At 33.5% G+C, this 26,703-nt stretch overlaps 1 protein-coding gene and 1 long non-coding RNA gene across 2 annotated transcripts in view; one reads left to right on the top strand and one right to left on the bottom strand.

The window, feature by feature from the left end:
- Positions 1-26,703, bottom strand: part of LOC101899204 (muscle M-line assembly protein unc-89) — a 293,843-nt gene that overhangs the window by 58,336 nt on the left and 208,804 nt on the right. Inside the window, exons 8-10 of the mRNA XM_059130241.1 lie at positions 19,491-19,655; positions 17,647-17,706; positions 12,561-12,641 (exon numbers count right to left, since the gene is read on the bottom strand). Coding sequence (XP_058986224.1) covers positions 12,561-12,641; positions 17,647-17,706; positions 19,491-19,655 — 306 coding nt within the window. The remainder of the gene's footprint in view (positions 1-12,560; positions 12,642-17,646; positions 17,707-19,490; positions 19,656-26,703) is intronic.
- LOC131806047 (uncharacterized) lies at positions 2,839-3,284 on the top strand. Its single transcript, XR_009343940.1, has 2 exons — positions 2,839-3,003; positions 3,092-3,284. It is a non-coding gene; the product is annotated as an uncharacterized LOC131806047 (long non-coding RNA).

Raw genomic sequence — 26,703 nt, 5'->3', positions numbered from 1 at the left:
TCAGACTGCTGCCATATCTAAGCTACTCGTCCGACAGCTGTTAAAATTATTCCAGTGACAGCTCATTATATTATTTACAAGCGTACAAAAGCATTTTGGTGAGAATCCTCCAGAAAAAAAGTTATTCGTGATGGAATTCAAGCGTTATAGTCGCAGTCCGAATAATGGCTCGTGAGTTGAACATATCGCAATATTTCATTCGGCAAATATTGAAAAGTGAGCCCGGGATAAAGTCATTGAAATTTCAAAAAGTGCAAGAACTTACACCGCAAGAGAAAGAAAATAGACTTAAAAGAGCAAAAAAGTTGCCTCGCATGACCGACAGGTGGTGAACTGCCGAATTTGGTTTTCTTCGATGAGAAAACATTCGTTGTCCAACAGTTTGTAAACAAACAAAATGATCGTGTTTACTTGCCAAAGAGGTCAGCTGAAAATGTGCCCCTTCGGTTGGCCACCAGAACTCAAGCGCCGGCCTTGGTGATAGTGTGGGCCGCCATAACAGCCGATGGTCGCTCTCTGCTCTCATTAATCGACCGTGGCATCAAAATAAATGCCAAATACTATCGCGCACCAGCACAGACAATTTTCTATCATAGGCTGTACTATCCATTACAAAATTCAAATACCAAATTTGAAACCATTCCGGTAAATAATGTCGCTAAAATCATCAAAATACCGAATATTGGAGGGTACCGTTATATGAGGGCTATACGAAGACTAGGTCCATGTCTGACTCATTTTCTGTGTTATGCTGTAGTATCTATTAAGAACTTCAAATACCAAATTTGAAACAATTCCGGTAAATAATGTCGCTTAAATTATCAAAATACTGAATATCGGGAGGGACCGTTATATGGGGACTATACGAGGACGTGGATCTGCACTGACAATTTTCTGTCATAAGCTGTAGTATCCATTACGAACTTCAAACACCAGATTTGAAAAATTACTGCTAATTAATGTCGCTTAAACACCAACATACCGAAAAAGCGGTACATGATTCATCTTCAATACCAAAAGTCCTGCTGACATAACATACATTTCGAAAAAAGTACTAAATTTGCCGATATACAAAGGGATACAAAGGGATATTATAGACCAAAGTTAATAATATTGAGGTTTCTCTTGGTATCTGGTGTTGAGATATGGTTGAGATATGAAATAGAACTAAATTTGGTATTGGTTGAAGGGATAGTCTGATAGTATCTATGTTCGAGATTTGGAGGTAATTTGGAAAAACAACCTATTTTTGCACGAAAAGTACTAAATGGTACTTTTTTGGTATTGGTTGAAGGGATAGGGCTGTTAACCTCAATTTTGTAATGCAGGTCTATGTTGTTCGAAAAATACTAATTGGTACTAAATTTGGTATTGGGTAAAGGAATAGAGCTTGTTTACGTTTTGGCCATGTTTTCGCAACTTTATCCAATTTTAGCATTTTGAGGAAAACTCAAAAGTCGGGGCCGGGCCAACTATGCATATTTAGTAGAGCTCCCGTAACAAAATAATTAATTATTTGAACAATAAACCTCAAATCGGATTAAGGATATATATGGGAGCTATACCCAAATCTTCCCAAAAGTATTTCTGAGCTCTGAAAGATATCTTGTACCAAATATCATTGTTGTCGAATGCTTATTACGAATATATCAGAACCGATTTTCTTCAAATTCGACGTACTTGCTTCTGGACAGAATTCGGTCGGATGTACCAAAACTCAGGTCAATAAGAGTGATATTTGCCATTTGGCGCATAATTAAGCTGAAATCGGTTGAAGATATATGTGGCTGATATATCCAAATCTAATCCAATCTTGATAAAAATGGGCAGAGGTATTTCCGAGCTCTATAAGATATCTGGTACCAAATATAAATATTGTTAAATGCATATTACGAATATGAGGTACTTAAAAACCAAGTCGAATGAAACATACATGGGAGCTATAGCTATTTCGGAACGAATTTTCACCAAATTTGGTGTACTTGCTTCTAGACTAAAAATTCTGGTCATTTGTACTTTAATTGGGCATTTGTCGCACAATTAACCTGATATCGGATAAAGATAATTTGGAAATCTCCCAAAAATAAAATCCGTTAAAAATTCTATTAAAATCTTAAAAATACCGTTTTATTGGGGTCTATACGACGTGGACCCACATAGGCATTGTTTGTTATAAGCCATTACCATGTTCAAATTCGAAGCTTAAAATAAACGGTGAATAATGTAGATAAAATCATCAAAATACCGTACATAGGGAGGTACCGTTATATCGGAGCTGTGCGAAGACCTGGACCAGTATAGATAATTTTCTGTCATAGGTTGGAGCATCCATTACGAACTCTAAATATGTAATTTGAAACAATTCCGGTGAATAATGAGGTAAAAATCATCAAAATACCGAATTTTGGGAGGTACCGTTGTATGAGGGCTATACGAAGACGTGGATCTGAATATTAATTCCTTTGACACTTTGCCAAAAAATTATGTATCAAGGGAGATTTTGACTTGGGTTGGAAGCGTGATACATTAACGGTGTTCGAATGCCTTGCATTGATTCACAATAGGCAAGGTATTTGAGGTTGATGTTTTAATGTTTACTAACTGAAACATCAACTTAATATAATAGCTTGCCTTGCGGCCACTTAACTTAATCGATTAGCTAAAATAAAATACGTTGCGGAAATTATTTATATCAATTGAGGAAATTACGTTTGGTTTTCAAACAACTTTCTTCTAATACTGTCTTTGCTACACTATTTGTAACTCTAGCAATTAACCACAAGATTTATTGCCTATATAAACCCAAATTCTAACTCAGAATCTTCAGACACAAATTAACCGATCTCTTGTTAAGAAATCAAATTCATTAGAAATCAAATCAAATCCAATATGAATTTCTTGCATCTCTTCACTCTGGTTGCCCTTATATTGGCCATTGCTACCGGTCAAATTGAGGCCAAGGGCAAAAAAGGCGGAAATAAGGGAGATTATATTAGAGCTGGCGTAAGTTGAAGAACGTGTAGAATATACGACATATTTTGTAAAAATGGATGAAAAATTAAAATAAATGATTATTTATCCCTCCCTCTAGAGCCATATGGCCGGCAAAGCTGTTGAAGGTCTTGGCGCTGCCGTTGTCGATAAAATTGGATAATTGGAACTTATTGAAGTTACATGAATTTCTGTAGTTTATATGATTTATGAAAAAAGTAAAACGTTTCAAAATAATTATAACTTTTATAATTCCTAAATTCGAATAAATTTTATTTCGTGAAAATAACTAATTTTGGTCAGATGTCCTAAAACCTTCTTTTTATTTTTTTTATTGGATAATTTTTCTCTTTCGAGTTGAGCATATAGTATATAAGGAGATGACATTAAAAACTGGGATCTAACGAAGTCTCACGCATTAACCAGCATGCGATTTGTTCGCCGTTGTTTCAGCGGCTCATCTGGCATATTGGATGCCATTTTAGTGGCTATATTGCATCTACATTCTCAAAAAAAATATTCCGTAATTTTTTATTGTACTTTTTTCAAGTTCACGTCGTAAAGTAACATAAAATTTCATATTAGGCAGAAATTTTCAAAAAAAAAAAAAAAAAAAAAAAAACTACACAAAATTTCACTATAAACCTCAAAATAAACCATATATTGTTAAGAATAAAAATGTAATAATTTTTAAGAAAATTAAAGTTGAATATTTATGTACTTCTACTACTACTTATGGTAAAAATCCAGAATACAAATTACTTTTCTTCAGAGACTCACAATGAAATTTCATATAGAATAATTCTTCATTTTATACTTTCTCCAGAAAATTATGTATGAAGTGGGATTTTGTCTTTGTTTGGAAGCGAATTTCGGTTTAAATTTTTTTTAAAAACTATTGTAATTAGATATTTGATTTAGTTTGAGATTTATAGTAAAATTTAGTGTAGAATATTTTTTCTTTTGAAATTTTTTGAGATTTTATGTTACTTTCAAGGGTCAACTGGAAAAAAGTCCGAGGAAAATTGATAAAAAAAATTATGGAATATTTTCGGATATTTTTTCTTTTTTGAGAATATTGATGCAAATATTTTCTTGATATATATTGGAAGTGCGAATTTCTTTTCTGTGGTGAATTATAGTGAAATTTGATGTAGAATATTTGTTCCTTTGACACTTTAAAAAAAAAAAAAAGATGGATTAAGGGAGAGTTTTTTCAGGAGTCAAACAAAAAACAAAATTAACCGTAAACAAGTAAAACAGCTGTAAGTTCGGCCGGGCCGAACTTTTAATACCCTCCACCATTTGGTACAAATTTGGCAATTCCCCAAAAATAAAACCCGTTAAAAATTCTGTTAAAATCTTAAAAATACCGAATGCTTATACGACGACGTGGGCCTGCATAGGCAACTTTTGTCATAAATTATTACAATATTTAAATGCGAAACTTGAAGAAAAATCTGTTTATAATGTAGCTAAAATCGTCAAAATACCGAATATGGGGGGTACCGTTATATGGGGGCTATACGAAGACGTGGACCTACATGGCTCATTCTTTGACTTTGGATGTAGTATCCACTACGAACTTCAAATACCAAATTTGAAACGATTCCGTTAAACAATGTCGCTAAAATCATCAAAAAACCGAATATCGGGGGGTACCGTTATATGGGGGCTACAGGAAGACGTGGACCTGCACAGATAATTTTCTGTCTTAGGCTGTAGCATCCATTACAAACTTCAAATGCCAAATTTGAAATAATTCCGGTGAATAATGTCGCTAAAATCATCAAAATACCGAATATCGGGAGGTACCGTTATATGGGGGCTATATGATAACTTGGACCTACATGGCCCATTTACGAACTTAACCTGCCTACTGGGAAAAAATACATGTGTGCAAAATTTTAGCCTTCTATCTCAATTCGTTCGAATGATAGCGTGATTACAACAGACAGACAGACAGACAGACAGACAGACAGACGGACAGACAGACAGACACACAGACAGACAGACGGACATGGCTAAATCGTCTTAGAATTTTACGCTGATCAAGAATATATATACTTTGTTGGGTCTGACATGAATTTTTCGAGGAGTTACAAACTGAATGACAATATTAATATACCCTCCATAGTATGGTGGAGGGTATAACAAGTAAAAAAACATTAAGTTCGGCCGGGCCAAACTTTTAATACCCTCCACCTTAGGGTAAAAGAAACATTAGAAGAAATGTGGCAAAAACCATTAAAATGCCGATTATGGGGAGGTACCGTTATATGGGGGCTATACCAAAACGTGGACCTATAATTACAATGTTTCGCCACCGGAGCTGGAACCCATTATGACCCACAAATACCAATTTTTAGACAAATCAGTGAAAAAATGTGGCAAAAACCATCAAAATACCGAATATCGGGAGGTACCGTTATATGGCGGCTATATCAAATCATGGACCCATACATGCAATGTTTCACCACCGAAGCTGGAACCAATTATGACCAACAAATACCAATTTTCGAACAAATCCCTGAAAAAATGTGGCAAAAATCATCAAATTACCGAATATCGGGAGGTACCGTTATATGGGGGCTATACCAAAACGTGGACCTATAATTACAATGTTTCGCCACCGGAGCTGGAACCCATTATGACCAACAAATACCGATTTTCAGACAAATCCGTGAAAAAATGTGGTAAAAAAAATTAAAATACTAAATATCGGGAGGTACCTTTATATGGGGGCTATACCACAACGTGGACCTATACATGCAATGTTTTGCCACACGCTCAGGGACCCGCTATGACCTACAAATACCAATTTTAAGACAAATCTGTGAAAAAATGTGGCATAAATCATCAAAATACCGAATATCGGGAGGTACCGTTATATGGGGACTATACCAAATTATGGACCCATACATGCAATGTTCCGCCACCGGAGCTGGAAACCATTATGACCCACAAATACCAATTTTTAGACAAATCGTTGAAAAAATGTGGTAAAAAAAAACTAAAATACTAAATATCGGGAGGTACCTTTATATGGGGGCTATACCACAACGTGGACCTATACATGCAATGTTTTGCCACACGCTCAGGGACCCGCTATGACCTACAAATACCAATTTTAAGACAAATCCGTGAAAAAATGTGGCATAAATCATCAAAATACCGAATATCGGGAGGTACCGTTATATGGGGACTATACCAGAACGTGGACCGATATATCTCATTTTCAATACCAACCATCCTAGACACAATGCAAATAGCTCTGCTAAATTTTGGAGCTCTACGTCAAATAATGTGGGCTGTATCGTGATTTCAACAGACAGACAGACAGACGGACAGACAGACAGACGGACATCGTTAAATCGAGTTAGAATTTTATGCTGATTATGAATATATATACTTTATGGGGTCTAAAACGAATATTTAGGGATGTTACAAAAGGAATGACAAAGTTAATATACCCTCCTTTCCAAGGTGGAGGGTATAAAAATATTCCATAATTTGTTTGATCGATTTTTACACCTTGGACGTTTTTCGAGTTGAGGCCGCAAAGTAATATAAAATTTCATTTTAGGCGGGTGATTTCAAAGGAAGAATTGTTCTACACAAAATTTCACTATAAATCTTGGAATAAATCGTACATCTAAGTACAATAGTTTTTGAGGAAATTAAACTCGAAATTTATGTACTACCAGTAAAAATTTTAAGTTTACGCTTTTTTACTGTTAATTTAACACATGTGTATTCTAAGTCAAAATCTCCCTTAATACATCATTTTTTGGGGAAAGTTTCAAAAGAACAAATATTCTACATCAAATTTCGCTATAAGTCACCAAATAAAATAAATCTGTACATCCAATATATATCAAGATAAATTTGGCATCAATGTGTTAAAAAAAAAATCTCGAAAATATTGCTTAATTTTATTTTGATCAATTTCCCCTCGGACTTTGTTCGAATTTACCCCTGAAAGTAACATAAAGTTTCGTTTCGTACTATTTAGTACTTTTTATGAACTTTCCACATTTCCAACTCCACCTCTTTACCACAAAACTACAACCAACAGGATCCCCAAATTCCAAATCCAAATTTAATACCATTTAGTACCGTTCGCACATTTAGTACACATTTCCAAAAATCGTTTTCATATGACAAACTTATTATCCAACTTTGATTCTCGTATCAAATTTTAAATATTAGTAACATTTTCGAAGTTTTGTGCCATTTTGGATTTTTTCGTTCGAGTTGGAACTTAAAGTTCAAATTTCCAGAAACCATCTCATTTCAAATGTTTTAAATTTAGCTCTTTTTTCATAATCTGCTGAATTTTTTCTGTAATGTTTTTTTTTTCGTTTCTTCAATTTATATAAATATTTTTTATTGTAACTGCAAGTCATAATATTTTATTGGAAAAATTCAAGTTTTTAAGTTATTTTATATGTAGCCATGTGGCGGTTGCTGTGGCCAAAACGGCTGGGTGAAAATGCGTCAGAACTTAATATTTATTCCCCAGTAGTTCTATGATATCTAATCTCTCGCGTTACCAAAATAAAACAAAAAAATACCAAAAATTAAAAAAAAAATGTTCAAATTAGAGAATTTTCAAAACTCATTTAATTTAATGCCGTTCAAATATGCCTTCTTTACATTTTTTCCTTCTGCAGGACTTTTGGTATTGAAAATGGGCCAGGTAGGTCCACGTCTTCGTATAGCCCCCATATAACGGTACCTTCCCAGATGCGGTATTTTGATGATTTTAGCGACATTATTTACCAGAATTGGTTCAAAATTAATATTTAAAGTTGGTAATATATACTACGGCTTAAGACAGAAAATGGGCTATGTAGGTCTACTCCTTCGTATAGCCCCCATAAAACGGTACCCCCCGATATTCGGTATTTTGATGATTTTAGCGACATTATTTACCAGAATTGTTTCAAAATTAATATTTAAAGTTCGTAATACATACAACAGCATAAAACAGAAAATGGGCCATGTAGGTCCACGTCTTCGTAGAGCCCCTATATAAGGGTACCTACCGATATTCGGTATTTTAATGATTTTATGGACATTTTTCACCAGAATTGTTTCAAATTTGGTATTTAAAGTTCGAAATGGATACTACAGCCTATGACAGAAAATTGTCTAAGCAGGTCAACGTCTTCGTATAGCTCCCATATAACGGTACCTTCCAATATTCGGTATTTTGATGATGTTAGCGTCATTATTCACCAGAATTGGTTCAAATTACGTATTTAGAGTTCGTAATGGGTACTACAGTCAGTGGCAGAAAATTGTCTAAGCAGGTCAACGTCTTCGTATAGCCCCCATATAACGGTACCTCCCAAAATTTGGTATTTTGATGATTTTAGCGTCGTTATTCACGGGAATTGTTTCAAATTACGTATTTAGAGTTCGTAATGGGAACTATAGTCTGTGACAGAAAATTGTCCATGCAGGTACAGGTCTTCGTATAGGCCCCATATATCAGTACCTCCCTATATTCGGTAGGTACAATACCCATCGAAATTTTTTGAGATGTCGTATTGACGTTCGTAATGGATGCTATAGCTTGTGACAGAAAATTGTTTCGAATTTGAATATGGTAATGGCTTATGACAAACAAGGCCTATGTAGGTCCACGTCGTATAGACCCCAATATAACGGCTATTTTCGGTACTTTTTAAAATTCTAACAGAAGGACTTTATTTTTTGAAAATTTCCAAATTTGTTCCAAATGATGGAGGGTATTCAAAGTTCGACACGGCCGAACTTATTGCTTTTTAACTTGTCATACTTCATCTGGTACATGTAAACATACTGGTATTGGCAAATCGAACATTTATATCCAATTTTATGCGAAATCATAAATTTCTTATTCATCATAAGTTTCTATATGATTGACTAACTTGAATCTTGAAATTTTGGGAATCTTGAAAGCCAGGGTTTTTGGAAATTCATACTAGAACGGTACGAAAAGTAAAAAAAGGTACTAAATATGGTACCCTTTGTATTTGAGGAAGCAGTAGAGCTAGAACTCTTAAATTTGGAATGGGGGTCATTGATGGAAAGTATGATAGTGAAAGTTGTAATTAATGTTAGTGGCGGAGAGTAGCATTTGTATATGGAGGTAGTTTTAGAAAATTTTACTTATGAATGGTACTAATCTTAGTACAAATTGGAAGTATGGTAAACCGATAGATCTGGAATTCTGAAATTTAGAAATAAAATTACTATTGCATTCTAGGAATGAGAAATGTATATAGTTTTGGAAATTCGTACTTTTTTGTACTAAATGGTACTAAATCTGGCATAATTTAAATTTGGGAGAATCAATAAAGTTGGAATCCTAAAATTTGGAAATAATATTTTTATTGAACTTACAATGTAGGCAGTTTTGGAAAATTTGTACTCATATGTACCAAAATGTACTAAATTTGGAACACATTGGATTTAGGTGAACCAATAGAGCTGGAATCCTGAAATTCGGAGTGTGTTGGAGTGTTGGACTGTGTACTGGTTTTGGAAATTCGTACTTTTGTGTACTAAATGGTACAATTTTTATTTAGACGAACCGATAAGAATGGAATGATGAACTTTGGTGTTGGGAATACTGGGGAGTGTAGGATTGGGTTAAGTAGGAAGTTTTGGAAATGTGTACTTATCTGTACTATATGGTACTAAATTTGGTACAATTTGGATTTAGGCGAACCAATAGGGCTGTAATCCTGATCTTGGTTATTGAAATGCGTACTTATGTGTACTAAATGGTACTAAATTTGGTACAAGTTGGAATTGTGTAGAGCTGAAATTTTGAAATTTGTAATAGGATTTCTTTGGGATTGTATGATGGAGGCATGGAGGTAATTTTGAAAATTTGGAGTGTAGGAAGCTTTCGAAATTCGTACTTATATGTACTAGGTTTTTTCTTGCAGTTTGGATTTGTGTGAACCGATAGGATTGAAACCAGAAATTTGGAATTAAGATTAATATTTTATAGGATCGTGATATGCAGAAACTTTTGGAAATTCGTACTTTTGGAAAATTCGTGTACTAAATGGAACTAAATTTGGTATAAATTGGTTTTGGTTGAACCTATGAAGCGGGAGTTCTGAAATTTGGTATTATTTTTGGAAATAAGTAATACAAGAGTACAAAAAGTAAAAAGTGATACAAAATTTAGTATTGATTATATGGATAGAGTTAGAATTCTAAGTTTTAGTGTTGGGGCCAGAACTGGTGTGTAGTATACGTACAATAGATGTACGAAAGTTATTAAATGGTATTAAAATTTTAATGATGGTCGATATTGATGTCTAGTTTTGAAATAAAAAAGTACTAAATGGTACTAAATTTGGTATTTAGATAAGATATTGAGTTGGAAATCTAAAATTTGGATAAGGATCCCCTTTTGTGCGGTTTACCTACTAACGGAAAATACTAAAAAAGTATTAACTTTGGGGTTGGAAAAGAAATAGGGCTGGAAATCTGAAATTTGAGTCCTTGATGTTGTGTAGAATAAAAAAATTAAAGTGTTTTTCGAAATGAGTACCCGAAGCACTAAAATGCTCTAAATTTGGTACCATTTGAAATTATATAAACGGATAGGGGTAAAACCTTGAATTTGATATGAGAATCAAGACTGAGAAACAGGATGAATATAAGGTGGTTGTTTTGGTATATGTGGGATAGTGCTTGAAATCTCAAATTTGAGGATGGTATGATAATGGTGGGAAGATGGAGGGAATGAGATGGAAAAAATATTTTTCGAAAACTAGGTTACAATTATAATCTATATATCAATATTAATAGACAAGTAATAAAGCTGTATGTTCGGCCGGGCCGAAATTTGAATACCCTCTACGATTTGCTAAAAATTTAGCGATTTTCAAAAAAAAAAAAAATAAAATCCATTAAAAATTCTGTTAAAATTATAAAAATACCGAAAGTATCCGCATATTAAGGTCTATAGGACTACGTGGACCTTCATAGGCAACATTTGTCATAAGTTATTACAATATTCAAATGCGAAATTTGAAAAACATCTGTTTATAATATAGCTAAAATCATCAAAATACCGAATATAGGGAGGTATCATGGGGGTAATAAAACGTGGACCTGCACAGACAATTTCCTGCCATAGGCTGTAGTATCCATTACGAACTTCAAATGCGAAATTTGAAGCAATTCCGGTAAATAATGTCGCTAAAATAATCAAAATACCAATAATTGGGGGGTACCGTTATATGGGGGCTAGACGAAGACGTAGACCTGCAAAAACAATTTTTTTGTTATAGGCTGTAGTATCCATTACGAACTTCAAATGTGAAATTTGAAACAATTCCGCTAAATAATGTCACTAAAATCACCAAAATACCGAATATCGGGAGGTACCGTTATATGGGTGCTATACGAAGACGTAGACCTACATGGCCCATTTTCTGTCATAGGCTGTAGTATATATTACGAACTTCAAATACCAAATTTGAAATAGTTCCGCTAAATAATGTCACTAAAATCACCAAAATACTGAATATCGGGAGGTACCGTTATATGGGGTCTATACGAAGACGTAGACGTAGTATTCATTACGAACTTCAAATACCAAATTTGAAACAATTCCGATGAATATTTTCGCAAAAATCATCAAAATACCGAATATCGGGAGGTATCGTTATATGGGGGCTATACCAAAACGTGGACCTACATGGCCCATTTTCAATATCAAAAGTGCTGCAGACATTATACACATTTGAGTAAATTTTTATTAACTTACTTCGTTTCGTTCGGAAGCTAGAGTGATTTCAACAGACGGATAGACGGACGGACATTGCTATATCGATGATCAAGAATATATATAACAAAGTAGGTCTAAAATGTATATTTCGAGGATTTACAAACGGAATGACAAACTATGGTGGAGGGTATAAAAATAACCTGTCATAATTCACATAACTGGAATGAGGATTTTGTACGAACACCCTATCCAGCATCCAAAGTACCTCTACCCTCAGTAAAGCCGAATTGATACAGCGATGTACCCACTCCAGCACTTTTCCAAGCAATGAAAGATATTTTATGCCACGATAGGAGTGAGGGTCACTTCTTACCCTATTTGGCGACTTATATAGCACCCTTTCTACCACAAACGCGGGAAGTACCCTTGGCTCATGCAGAGACCCTCTGTAGCTGTCTGACTAACCACTTAATAAATAGTGGAATATTTTTGGCGCCCAAGATTTTTTTCTATTATCTTTAGAATATATAATGTCCCGCCATATAAATATAAGATTTGAAAATACAAAATTTAACTTAACTGGAATTAGAAAAATTTCAAAACTCTTCCAATTTAATACCGTTCGAATATGACTTCTTTAATTTTTTTCCCTTAAACTTCTCATAACTTAATATAAATTCCCTTCCTTCGAAGGATAATAATAATATTTTGAATTTTTTTGTTTTTTTTTTTATTCTCAAACAAAAGTTCAAAAATGAAATAATAAAACAAGTGGACAACAAAAAAAAAAAACCAAATACACAACATAAATAATACTTACCGGCACCATCACGCCATTCTTCGACACCATAGTCCGGCAATGAATTTGGATCTAATTTATTTTTATTACGGCGTTTGCCGTCTATTTTTGTGTCGATGGTACGGGAAGGCGGCGGGGAGGTGGAGAAGGCGAGAGTTTCATTTTTGCAGTGATTTCGAGTGTTTCGTTTTTTGTTGTTGTTGTTTTTTTGCATTCGAATTGGGTCCAGATGTTATTTGTTTAAGTGTGTGTGTGTGTGTGTGTGAGCGTTCGTTCGTAGATGTCAACGTTTGTTGGTGTTTATTTAACATTATTTTGTTTAAGGATTGTCCAAATAGGAGGCCCAGGAACATGGTTACAGCCAGGGGATTGAGTTCAAGTAAGGATGAGGATACAGCAGAGGCACACAATTACCCAGCAGATTGTAGACGAACAGACCAGAGAGCCATGACCAACCAGTCAGCCATCCAGTGAGAAAAAAACAGATTTGTTTTTCCACCAAAAACGGAATCACAGACAAACATACACACACAAAGACATTCATGTAACGGGAAATAGAAGGATAAAATAAATGTTTTTTTATTGTTGTTTTTGTTAAGTGTCCATTGTCGGGCGGGCAAGTTGTAAAAATGCAAAAAAGAAGGGAGCGGGGGAGATTGTTTGATAGATGTTTGTAGATTGTTTTTTGTTGTCGATGTTGTTGTACGCCAGCGTTTTATTATTGTGTTGTTGTGGAGGAATATGTTCACAGCCATGTTTTTAGTAGTTTTCCAAGGACCATAATTGTTGTTTGCATTAATAAAAAAAGAAGAAACAAAGGAGACGGAAAAGAAAGAAATGTTAGAAAAACCGATGGTGAGAATTTTGCTTCTAAACGAAATGAAACAAATTATCATTTAAATCTTAAGATTATTGCATTATAAGTTGAAGTTTTTTTGGGAGGAACATAAAATGTGAAGAGGAAATGGTGCGATTTGGTGCCAAATGTGCAAATTATAATACGGAATGGAAAAATCTCAAAAACGAAAGAGACATTTAATTATTTGTATAAAAATGCCAAGATTTTTGTAAAAATAATAGAAGGGCAGATTAACAAGTCCGCAGCTTTGCCAACTGTTTTCGTAGCTATATAAAGTGGAACTCCACTGTTTTTCTCGAAAATTTTGGAATATCGCCATGATTTTAACTATCAAGTTACAACTATTTCATCTCTATGATGTAGAAAATATCTTTAAGCTAACTATATCGAAAAACCGATATGTGAAATAACTTTCATATTTGAAAAATACAACTAAAATTTTTAAACATTTAAATCAGAATTCGTCATCAGGACTTTGTTGCAGTTCCACTGAAAAGAAGAACTCCAAGGTAAGTTAATTTCAGCTTGGAACCCACAATTGTCTCTTGTTTTGCTAAACTTCCAGAAACTCTTCGAAAATTGCAGAAACTTGTTCAAGTATGAGAATATAAAATATTTTTTTTTTCAAGATAAATAATGATCAAATCGGTTGTCTTCAAAATTCCAAAAACGCGACCTGTAGATATTTTTATACCTTCCACTATGTCATTTCGGTTGTAACATCTCGAAATATACATTTTAGACCCCACAAACTATATGTATTCTTGATCAGCAGAGAATTCTATGTCCGTTCGTTTCTCCATCCGTCTAGCCCCAATATAATGGTACCTCCCGATTTTCGGTATTTTGGTTATATAAGCGACATTATTCACCTGAAATGTTTCAAATTTGGTATTTGAAGTCCGTAATGGATGCCACAGCCTATGACCGACAATTGTCCGTGCAGGCCCACGTCTTCGTATAGCCCCCATATAATGGTACCTCCATATTTTCGGTATTTTGGTGATTTAAGCGACATTATTCACTGGAATTGTTTCAAATTTGGAATTTGAAGTTCAAAATGGATATTAAAGCCTATAATAGAAAATTGTCTGTTTTGGTATAGACCCCATGGTACCTCCCTACATTCGGTATTTTGATGATTTTAGCCACATTATTCATCGATTTTTTTTTTAGTTTCGCATTTGAATATTTTAATGACTTACGACAAATGTTGCCTATGCATGTCCACGTCGTCGTATAGACCCTAATATAACGGCTACATTCGGTATTTTTAAAATTTTAACAGAATTTTTAACGGATTTAATTTTTTGAAAATTGTAAAATTCGTTCCAAATGGTGGAGGGTTTTCAATTTTCGGTCCGGCCAAAATTATAATTTAAAAAATAATTTGGTGGGGAAATTATTATAATTTTACGTGTATAGCACAGATAGTCCTTGAAAAAAGATTCTTTGAAAATTCCACGACTATAGCATTGTGTATCCTTGTAAATAAATGATTTGAAAAGCAATGTAAGTTTATAACTTTGGTGGCCCTTAGGAAAACAATCCTTAAAAACTCAAGATTATTGTTGCGTTAAACTTTGAACATTTTCACTAGAAACTAATTTTATAGCTTTGATGATCCTTGAAAAAATATTCCTTAAAAAAAATCCACGATCATTGCCTTTGGAAAAAAAATTTAATAAAAACATTTTCCTTGGATTTTTTTAATCAAATCATTTTAGATCGGAAATCGTTTTTCAAATACGGCCAAGGCTTCAAGGTCGTATTCGAAAAAAAAACAATATTCTTTAAAAATTCCACCGTTATTGTGGTGAAATTCAAAGACCTAAAATGGTAAAGACTAGACAAAATGCATTCTGACCAAATGGTTTGTGTCTATACTATCTATATAACAGTCCATGGGAGGAAAATGTTAATACCAAAAACACATTTATAGAAAAAATTGACAAACAAAAGTTTGAAAAATCCAAAAATTGGGTTTCAAAATTCTATTCCATAGACTTTCCAAATAAATTGCATATTGCCTAAGCGGTTTAAATCGCATAACATTGCTAACTATGTTGTTACGATATCATAACAACAGACGTATTTTTACAGGGTTGCCATATTTTTGCTCTGTCTTGTCCTATCTTTACACTTCTATGTCTTTGTGAAATTCTTTGTAAAAAAATTAAAAAACATTCTACTCTTTGGTCCTTGAACAGATATTCTCTGAAAATCCACTTTTTAGCCTTGATTGTAATTGAAAATATATACTTGTAGACATACATTTTCTTGGCCGTCGAGGGCCTTCAAAAATTTTCTTAAAAAATCCACTTTTATAGTTTTGATGGATTTTCAAAAACTATTCATAAAAACGCCACGGGCAATTATTGTGGCAATTGAACTTGGATGAAATGACTGTCAGTCAAGTAAATCGTTAGAGATATAGACCCTCACAGATCTTTGTTAAATTTAGCAGAGGGTTTTATTTCCTGTATCAGATAACTATATGCCAAATTCCATCCTAGTTGGGGTTATATTACACATTTGGTGCACAATGAAAGGCAACCCGGAGCTATGGGAGCTATATCTAAATTTTGACCAATTTTATTAGCGTTTGTCCTTGGGCCAAACAAATGATCTGGGCAAAATTTCATCACAATCGAGCAATGAATGAGACCTGTAGTTTTTTCACAAAAACACGTGAACGCACGACAAAAGGAAGGAGGGACAGACGAACGGACATACATCCAATCCATCCAATTTGGGCTGATATTACATATTTGGTTCACAATAACGGTGAAATCGTATGAAGCCAGCGGATGGAAGCCATATCCAAAATCTGATCTCGATATAATTTTAGAGAGGTACTTCTGGGCTGTATCCATATCTGCTACAAAAAAAAAAAAAAAATGTTGTGAGGTGCACATTGCGAATTTAAGGGACTTAAATACCCAATCGTATGTAACGTATACATGGAAGCTTCTAAGATAAATTCGGCTGGATGTGCCAAAATACATCCTATGAGTATTACATATATATCACCAACAAAATTGAAATTGGACATGGGAGCTCTATCTAAATTTGGAAAAATTCGGTGGCCAAAAATAGATAATGTTGGCAAAAATGGTTGTTTTTTGGCCCTTACTGATAGCTAACAATGTTGAGGACCAAAAATTGGAGAGATCGATCTGCGTTTTTGTGTAGACTCCCTTAAACGGTACCTCATGATATTCGGTACTTTGAATATACTTTGATTTAAATCCACTTTTTCTAATAAAATTGTTTGAATTTCCCTACTTAAAATTCATTATGGGTTATATCTACTGAAATAACATTGTCTACATATGTCCAAAGTTATCCTATAGTCCTCACTAAAAGTTATGGAAAGATTTAAAGGGCACAACACTTTTAAAATAATAAAAAATTGGTATTATGTGGACAAATAGAGCGAAAACACATCAAATTTGGTATGAGGATCAATGTTGGGAATTAAGTTTGAAATATGACGTTGGCTTTGGAAATCTGTATTAAGTGTGCTGTACTGTACGAAAAGTACTAAATGGTTCTAAATTTGATATTTTGTGAAAGGGATGGGGCTGAAATCCTTAAATTTGATATTTATTTCTCTGTTGGTATCTGGAATTATGATATAGAGGTGGTTTTGGAAATGTGTACTATAATTGTACGAAAAGTACTAAGTGGTACTATATCTGATATTGTGTAAAGGTATAGGGCTGGAATCCTCAAATTGGATATTGAGGCCTATGTTGTTATATGGAATTGAGATAAAGATGTGGTTTAGAAAATGTGTACTATAATTGCACGAAAAGCAATTAATTTGTTATTATGTGAAAGGGTGGAGCTAGAATTCTGAAATTTGATATAGATGTCACTATTGGCGTTAGTGGTTGAGAGAAGGAGGTATTTTTGAAAATGCGTACTATAACTATTTAAATTAGTACCAAATTGTAATAAATTTTGCTATTTGAGAAATTAAAGAGCTGAAATCCTGAAATATCCTGAGAAAACTTTAGTTTCGTTTGCTTTAAAAATTTTTAAAATTTGAATATTCGACTTTCATAAAGGTAGTGGGCTTTTACTTTTTTATCACTGAAAGATAAAATTGTATAAAATTTATATTTTTTAAAAGATCTGCATTTTAATTTTTAAAAAATGAAAATGTAAGCGTGGCAATGAAAAAAATTAATAAAGCACTATTACTCAACTATCTACTTTCAAACATTCGACAATACATACCATAGCTGCGATTTAACATGGCCATCTCGGATAGGATTGCTGTAGTGGGTGCTGGCATTTCTGAAAAAAAAAAATATTGAAAATGAAATGAAATTAGATAAATTAAATCCAAATTTCGTTCCCTTAGTATATTTGGGATCTGTTTCTGTATGCAGATACAAAAGTGAATGTTAAAGAAAAATAACACTCCAAATGGGGTTCTTATTTTTTTTTATTTTACTCAAAAATAAAAAAATAAAATAAAAAAAATATAAAAATTAAAACAAACATTTAAAAAATTAAATTTTACTTTTTTTAGTATGTAGAAAAAAAATTAGATAAAATATGAAAATTAAAAAAAAAATCTTTGAAAAATAAAAAATAATGAAATGTCAAAATTCGGGCGGGATCAACTATATGATATCCTACACCACTATGCCTATTTATATGGGGGCTATACGAAGACGTGGACCTACATGACCCATTTACGAACTTAACCTGCCTACTGGCAAAATATACATGTGTGCAAAATTTTAGCCTTCTATCTCAATTTGTTTGAAAGATAGCGTGATTACAACAGACAGACAGACGGACAGACAGACAGACACAGAGACAGACAGACGGACATGGCTAAATGGTCTTAGAATTTTACGCTGATCAAGAATATATATACTTTGTTGGGTCTGACGTGAGTATTTCGAGGAGTTACAAACGGAATGACAAAATTAATATACCCTCCATAGTATGGTGGAGGGTATAAAATTCGGGCGGGATCGACTGTATGATATCCTACAATATAAACTATTCAAGTTGGTCTGGTATTACATATATTGCGAGGAATAAACGTAAAATCGGATGAAGGTGTATATCGAAGCTATATAAAAATCTAAACCTATGTCGATAAAATATGGCAGAGGCATCTTCGAGCAGTATATGGCAGAGGCATCTTCCGGTATCAAATATCACTGTTGTGGAGTGCATATTACGCATGTGATTAACTTAAACCCCCAAATCGGATAAAACAAATATATGGGAGCTATAGCTATATCTGAATCGATTTTCTCCAAATTTGACACACCTGGTTCTAGACTGAATTCGGTTGGATGTGCCAAAATTATTTGGACTGATATTGGCCATTTGGTATACAATTAACTCGAAATTGGTTGTAGAACCTATATCTATGTAGGACATATATCTAAATGTGGACTGATTCTTTCAACAGGGTTCGTCCTTGGACAAAATAAATTATTGGTGCAAAATTTCATCTCGATCGGACAATAAATGCGACATGTACTTTGTTTACAAAAAATACATAAACAGATGGACGGACTGACATGCATTAATCAACTCAGAAAGTGACTCTATGAAAATGGGTCTATCTCGCTTCCTTCTCCATGTTACAAACAAATGCACAAAGACCTACTACCCTTACCACTATGTGGTGTAGGGTATGAAAATTAAGTACAAGCTTCAATCTCTTAATATAATTGGGGGCCTGTTTCGGTATGTCGATACAAAAGTGAATGTGAAAGAAAAACACCATTCCAAGCAGGTTTTTAAAATTTTGGATTTTATTAAAAAAATTAAAAAAGTAATAATAAAAAAAACCTTTAAAATTTTGACTTTTACTCCAAAAACAGATAATCCAAAAATAGTAAATAAATAATTTTCGAAAAAAAAAACATTTGGAAGTTCAAGAAAAGTCCCTTAATTTCAAATTTTCTCATAAAAAAAATTAGAAAATTCAGCTTCCCATTTGAATGTCTTTTCCAGATATTTTTATTGCTTTGTTTATTTTTCCTATTCCATAGCAATTTTTATGATCCTTAAAATAAGCATTTACAAATATATTTTGTCAAGCTTACCATCTAATTTGATATTGCCATCCGTTTCGCCTAATGAATTCTTCGCCACGCATCGATAGGTGCCAAAATCGTTGGGTCCAACATTACGAATTTTCAATTTCATATGCTTCATATAGCCGTTGACAATGGATGCGGTTTCGTATTTATCGCCGGCACGTGAGGTATCTGGAAAGAAAACAATAAAGGGAAAAAGAAAAAATGAGAGGAGAAGAAAAATTCAAGACTTCTTTTAGGAATTAAAATAGTTTTTTTTTATCAACGAAGACGGGGAGGGCAGCAAGGGCGATAAAAATAAGGGAATTTGGAGGAAAGTCTTTCTAGATTTTTATATGGATTTCTGAGAGAAATAAATTCTAGGACTTATATATCTTTCAGAGATCTATATATTCTATCTATTAGGCCCATGAATATACGGGGCGAGATGAGGAAATTGTAACCAACTTCAGACTGCTGTCATTTTTAAGCCACTCGCCCGACAGCTGTTAAAATTATTCCAGTGACAGCTCATTATATTGTTTACAAGCGTACAAAAGCATTTTGGCGAGAATTTTCCAGAAAAAAAGTTATTCGTGATGGAATTCAAACGTGATAGTGTGCTTTCTTGATATTTGGCTGGCAAACCACAAGAGGCTATCGTTAGAGTACTCCAGTATCTCGTTACCTTGATACTGGAATCGTAGCCCGACGTCAAGGAAGTGGACGCAAGAAAACAACAACATCAGCAGAAATGGTTCGAAAAATTAAGAAGAAGCGACTTGATAGGAACCCTTGTCGCAGTGGCCGAAAAATGGCTCGTGAGCTGAACATATCGCAATATTCCATTTGGCAAATATTGAAAAATGAGCTCAGAGTAAAGCCATTGAAATTCCAAAAGGTGCAAGAACTTACACCGCAACAGAAAGAAAATAGACTCAAAAGAGCTAAAGAGTTGCTTCGCTTGGCCGAAAGTGGTGAACTACCGAATTTGGTTTTCTCCGTCTCCGATGAGAAAATATTCGTTATCTAGCAGTTTGTAAACAAACAAAATGGTCGGATGTTTACTTGCCGAAGAGGTCAGCTGAAAATGTGCACCTTCGGTTGGCCACCGGAACTCAAGCGCCGGCCATGGCGATGATGTGGGCCGCCATAACAGTCGATGGTCGCTCTCCACTCGAATTAATCGACCTTGACATCAGAATAAATGCCGAATATTATCGCGAAAACATTCTGGAGGGTGTATTAAAGTCGTGGCATCATAATAAATGCCGAATATTATCGCGAAACTATTCTGGATGGTGTAATAAAGCCTTGGGCACGCAAAAATTTTGGCCGCAGACCGTGGACATTCCAACAGAACTCAACACCATTGCACTCAACAAAATGTGGTTCCTCGCTTTATTTTCAGCACACAATGGCCACCAAAATCTCCGGATACCAATCCGTTGTACTATTGCGTCTGAAGTATTTTGGAAAGCAAGTTTGGCACTAAAACATACCAAAGTGTCGATCACCTCAAGCAAGCGCTTCGCCGGACCAATATTCGGGCAGCGTGAGACGGTTTCATTGGCTGTTTGAAGACCATATTTCGTGCCAAAGGTGATCAATTCGAACAAACCTAAACTTATTCTAAAATTTGATTCTATTTCCAACAATTTTTGTTTTCATCCAAAAAACAAAAAAAAAAAAAAAAGGTAACCAGTGAAGAAAGTCTTAAAGTCGTGCGGGGCCGACTTTATGATACCCTACACCACTTTGCTAATTTAGTAGATATCCACATAACAATTAAAAATTTTTATGGGAGAATTCAAATATACACGCTATGATTATAATTATAATTTAAAGTTCAATGGACTAAATATGCCGAAGCATTTGTATCTTTTAAATTCGGACATGTATTGCCCATTTGATATATACGGGAGCTATATCCAAATCTGAACCAATCTCTATAAAATTTTGGCAAAGATATTTCCTAACTGTATTTCATATATTTCCCTGAATATTGTTCTTACGGAGTGCATATTATGGCTGTGGGTAACAAATATGAAAAATCGGATGAATAGTATATATGGGAGCTATAGCTATATCTGAACCGATCTTCATCAAATTTGACATACTAGCTTCTATACTCAATTCGGTCGTAAGTGCCAAATTTCATCCCACTTGGGCAAATATTAGTCGTTTGATGCACAATAAAAAGTAAATCGGACGAAGTTATATGTGGCAGATATATCCAAATCCGAAGCGATCTCAATAAAATTTAGCAAAGGTATTTCTGAGCTGTATTTGATATATTTCCCCAAATATTGTTGTAACAGAGTGCTTATTACGGCTGCGGAGGACAAAAATAACAAATCGGATGAGCGCTATATATGGGAGCTATAGCTATATCTGAACCGATTTCGATCAAATTTGGCATACTTATTTTCAGGCCTAATTTGGTTGTATGTGCAAAATTCCATACTATTCGGGATGATACTACACGTTTGATGCTCAATAAAAGGCAAATCGGACGAAGATATATGCGAGCTATATCTAAATTTTTACCGATTATCTCCAATTTCAATAGGGTTCGTCCTTGGGCCAAACAAATGATTTGTGCAAAATTTTATCTGGATAGGGTAATAAATGCGAATAAAAAAACATGGACGGACGGACGGACGGACGAACGGGTGGACGGACAAACTGACGGACATGCATAAATCGATTCAGAATGTGATTCTATGCAGATCATCAAAAGGAGCTATAGGTCTATCTCGTTTCCTTTTGCCTGTTACAAACAAATGCACAAAAACATAATACCCTAGCCACCTTGTGGTGTAGGGTATACAAATTATGCCGTTTGATTTTGTTGCAGTTTTTTTATCTCACCCTGTATATGCACTTTTAATAGATTTCTCAGAGATATAAATCCTTGAACTTATATCTCTCATAAATATGTTTATTCTATATATTCAGGGTCAGACCCATGACTAGAAGTATTACCCGGTATGACCTTCTAAAGCTACCTTTAAGGACAAATTAACTTTTTTCTAACCAAAAGGTCCTTTAAGTGTTCCCAAAAAAACGGAAAAATCCATTTTTTCCCCTATAACATGATTTTCTATTTGTTAAACAAAAAAAAAAAAAAAAACTTAAGTTCGTAAACTTCGCCTTCCCCTTCCTAAAGTTTTTGTAAATTAACAAAACACACCTTGCTAATGATTCAAACTTCGATTTGTTTTAGCAACGACGAGAAAAAAAATCAAACACAACATGCCATGGCATGAAAACTTTTACCATTAATCAGGGCGATACCATTCAACCCCGCCTGCCCCTCTCACCAAATTCTGTTTTGGAAACAATGAATAACTTTTTTTTTCCCCCAAAAATGAAATTATTTGAAAAATGATACCCGCCGAATTTTCAACAATTATATTTAATATTAGTTTTAATTTTCAAAATTAAAAAAAAAATATTTCTCAATCTATTCTGTATCTATGTTGTTGCGCGGTTTATAAATTTTAATGAATTTATTTTAAAATTACTAGCAAAAAATTTATTTTTTTTGGACAATTAAAACGAGAGCTAGAGAGAGAGACAGAGAGACAGGAAAAAAAAAGATTTCCCAACCAAATTAAATGCAACCAAAATTCAAATTATCAAAATCCGCTTAAAAACATCGATTGCAATTTTCCAATTTGTTCCGCTCGATTGTGAAAAATTATTAATTTGCACAAAGTTGGCGCTGTGTGTTATTCGTTGTGTTGTATGTTGCGTACGCCGATATGTATGTGTGTATGTCTGTGGCTGAATATCTGTTGTATATGTGGTCAAATAACAATTTTTCATGCCGAACACATAGCCTTAATTTGCTATCCACAAAAATTTGAATATTAGGGTGGAAATATTCAGAAGGCAGACTAGAAAGTAACAGTGGGATTTGCTTTGATAGGATATAGGTTATGGATATTTATTGGACCATTTTGTAATATTTATAATAAGGACAATATGTGTGGAGGATACACAGATTATTCTCTAGGTGTCCTTATTTTTATTTCGAAATCCTTTGATGGTCCTTGAAAAAAATATTCTTTAAAAAATCCACGTTTCTTCAACTGATAGTCCTTGGAAAAATATTCTTTAAAAAATCCACGGTCTTCAACTGATGGTCCTTGGAAAAATATTCTTTAAAAAATCCACGTTTCTTCAACTGATGGTCCTTGGAAAAATATTCTTTAAAAAATCCACGTTTCTTCAACTGATGGTCCTTGGAAAAATATTCTTTAAAAAATCCACGTTTCTTCAACTGATGGTCCTTGGAAAAATATTCTTTAAAAAATCCACGTTTCTTCAACTGATGGTCCTTGGAAAAATATTCTTTAAAAAATCCACGTTTCTTCAACTGATGGTCCTTGGAAAAATATTCTTTAAAAAATCCACGTTTCTTCAACTGATGGACCTTGGAAAAATATTCTTTAAAAAATCCACGTTTCTTCAACTGATGGTCCTTGGAAAAATATTCTTTAAAAAATCCACGTATCTTCAACAGATGGTCCTTGAAAAAATATTCTTTAAAAAATCCACGTTTCTTCAACTGATGGTCCTTGAAAAAATATTCTTTAAAAAATCCACGTTTCTTCAACTGATGGTCCTTGAAAAAATATTCTTTAAAAAATCCACGTTTCTTCAACTGATGGTCCTTGAAAAAATATTCTTTAAAAAATCCACGTTTCTTCAACTGATGGTCCTTGAAAAAATATTCTTTAAAAAATCCACGTTTCTTCAACTGATGGTCCTTGAAAAAATATTCTTTAAAAAATCCACGTTTCTTCAACTGATGGTCCTTGAAAAAATATTCTTTAAAAAATCCACGTTTCTTCAACTGATGGTCCTTGAAAAAATATTCTTTAAAAAATCCACGTTTCTTCAACTGATGGTCCTTGAAAAAATATTCTTTAAAAAATCCACGTTTCTTCAACTGATGGTCCTTGAAAAAATATTCTTTAAAAAATCCACGTTTCTTCAACTGATGGTCCTTGAAAAAATATTCTTTAAAAAATCCACGTTTCTTCAACTGATGGTCCTTGAAAAATATTCTTTAAAAAATCCACGTTTCTTCAACTGATGGTCCTTGGAAAAATATTCTTTAAAAATCCACGTTTCTTCAACTGATGGTCCTTGGAAAAATATTCTTTAAAAAATCCACGTTTCTTCAACTGATGGTCCTTGAAAAAATATTCTTTAAAAAATCCACGTTTCTTCAACTGATGGTCGTTAAAAAAATATTCTTCAAAAAATTCACGTTTCTTCAACTGATGGTCGTTGAAAAAATATTCTTTAAAAAATCCACGTTTCTTCAACTGATGGTCCTTGGAAAAATATTCTTTAAAAAATCCACGTTTCTTCAACTGATGGTCCTTGGAAAAATATTCTTTAAAAAATCCACGTTTCTTCAACTGATGGTCCTTGGAAAAATATTCTTTAAAAAATCCACGTTTCTTCAACTGATGGTCCTTGGAAAAATATTCTTTAAAAAATCCACGTTTCTTCAACTGATGGTCCTTGGAAAAATATTCTTTAAAAAATCCACGTTTCTTCAACTGATGGTCCTTGGAAAAATATTCTTTAAAAAATCCACGTTTCTTCAACTGATGGTCCTTGAAAAAATATTCTTTAAAAAATCCACGTTTCTTCAACTGATGGTCCTTGGAAAAATATTCTTTAAAAAATCCACGTTTCTTCAACTGATGGTCCTTGAAAAAATATTCTTTAAAAAATCCCTACATCTTCCAGAGATTGTCTTTGAAAAAATATTCTCTAAAAAATCCACGCTTCTTCAACTGATGGTCCTTGAAAAAATATTCTTTAAAAAATCCACGTTTCTTCAACTGATGGTCCTTGAAAAAATATTCTTTAAAAAATCCATGTTTCTTCAACTGATGGTCCTTGAAAAATATTCTTTAAAAAATCCACGTTTCTTCAACTGATGGTCCTTGGAAAAATATTCTTTAAAAAATCCACGTTTCTTCAACTGATGGTCCTTGGAAAAATATTCTTTAAAAAATCCACGTTTCTTCAACTGATGGTCGTTGAAAAAATATTCTTTAAAAAATCCACGTTTCTTCAACTGATGGTGCTTGGAACAATATTCTTTAAAAAATCCACGCATCTTCAACCGATTGTCCTTGAAAAAATATTCTTTAAAAAATTCACGAATCTTCAACTGGTGGGCCTTGAAAAAATATTTTTTAAAAAATCCCTACATCTTCCAGAGATTGTCTTTGAAAAAATATTCTCTAAAAAATCCACGCTTCTTCAACTGATGGTCCTTGAAAAAATATTCTTTAAAAAATCCACGTTTCTTCAACTGATGGTCCTTGAAAAAATATTCTTTAAAAAATCCACGTTTCTTCAACTGATGGTCGTTGAAAAAATATTCTTTAAAAAATCCACGTTTCTTCAACTGATGGTCCTTAAAAAAATATTCTTTAAAATATCCACGTTTCTTCAACTGATGGTCCTTGAAAAAAATATTCTTTAAAAAATCCACGTTTCTTCAACTGATGGTCCTTGAAAAAAATATCCTTTAAAAAATCCACGCTTCTTCAACTGATGGTCCTTGAAAAAAATAATCTTTAAAAAATCCACGTTTCTTCAATTGATGGTCCTTGAAAAAAATATTCTTTAAAAAATCCACGGTTCTTCAACTGATGGTCTTTGAAAAAAATATTCTTTAAAAAATCCACGTTTCTTCAACTGATGGTCCTTGAAAAAATATTCTTTAAAAAATCCACGTTTCTTCAACTGATGGTCGTTAAAAAAATATTCTTTAAAATATCCACGTTTCTTCAACTGATGGTCGTTGAAAAAATATTCTTTAAAAAATCCACGTTTCTTCAACTGATGGTCCTTAAAAAAATATTCTTTAAAATATCCACGTTTCTTCAACTGATGGTCCTTAAAAAAATATTCTTTAAAATATCCACGTTTCTTCAACTGATGGTCCTTGAAAAAAATATTCTTTAAAAAATCCACGTTTCTTCAACTGATGGTCCTTGAAAAAAATATCCTTTAAAAAATCCACGCTTCTTCAACTGATGGTCCTTGAAAAAAATAATCTTTAAAAAATCCACGTTTCTTCAATTGATGGTCCTTGAAAAAAATATTCTTTAAAAAATCCACGGTTCTTCAACTGATGGTCTTTGAAAAAAATATTCTTTAAAAAATCCACGTTTCTTCAACTGATGGTCCTTGA

This window comes from Musca domestica, unplaced genomic scaffold (genome assembly GCF_030504385.1).
Source record: "Musca domestica strain aabys unplaced genomic scaffold, Musca_domestica.polishedcontigs.V.1.1 7, whole genome shotgun sequence".
In the NCBI taxonomy this organism is placed as follows: domain Eukaryota; kingdom Metazoa; phylum Arthropoda; class Insecta; order Diptera; family Muscidae; genus Musca; species Musca domestica.
This window is presented reverse-complemented; position numbering and strand designations above follow the sequence as displayed.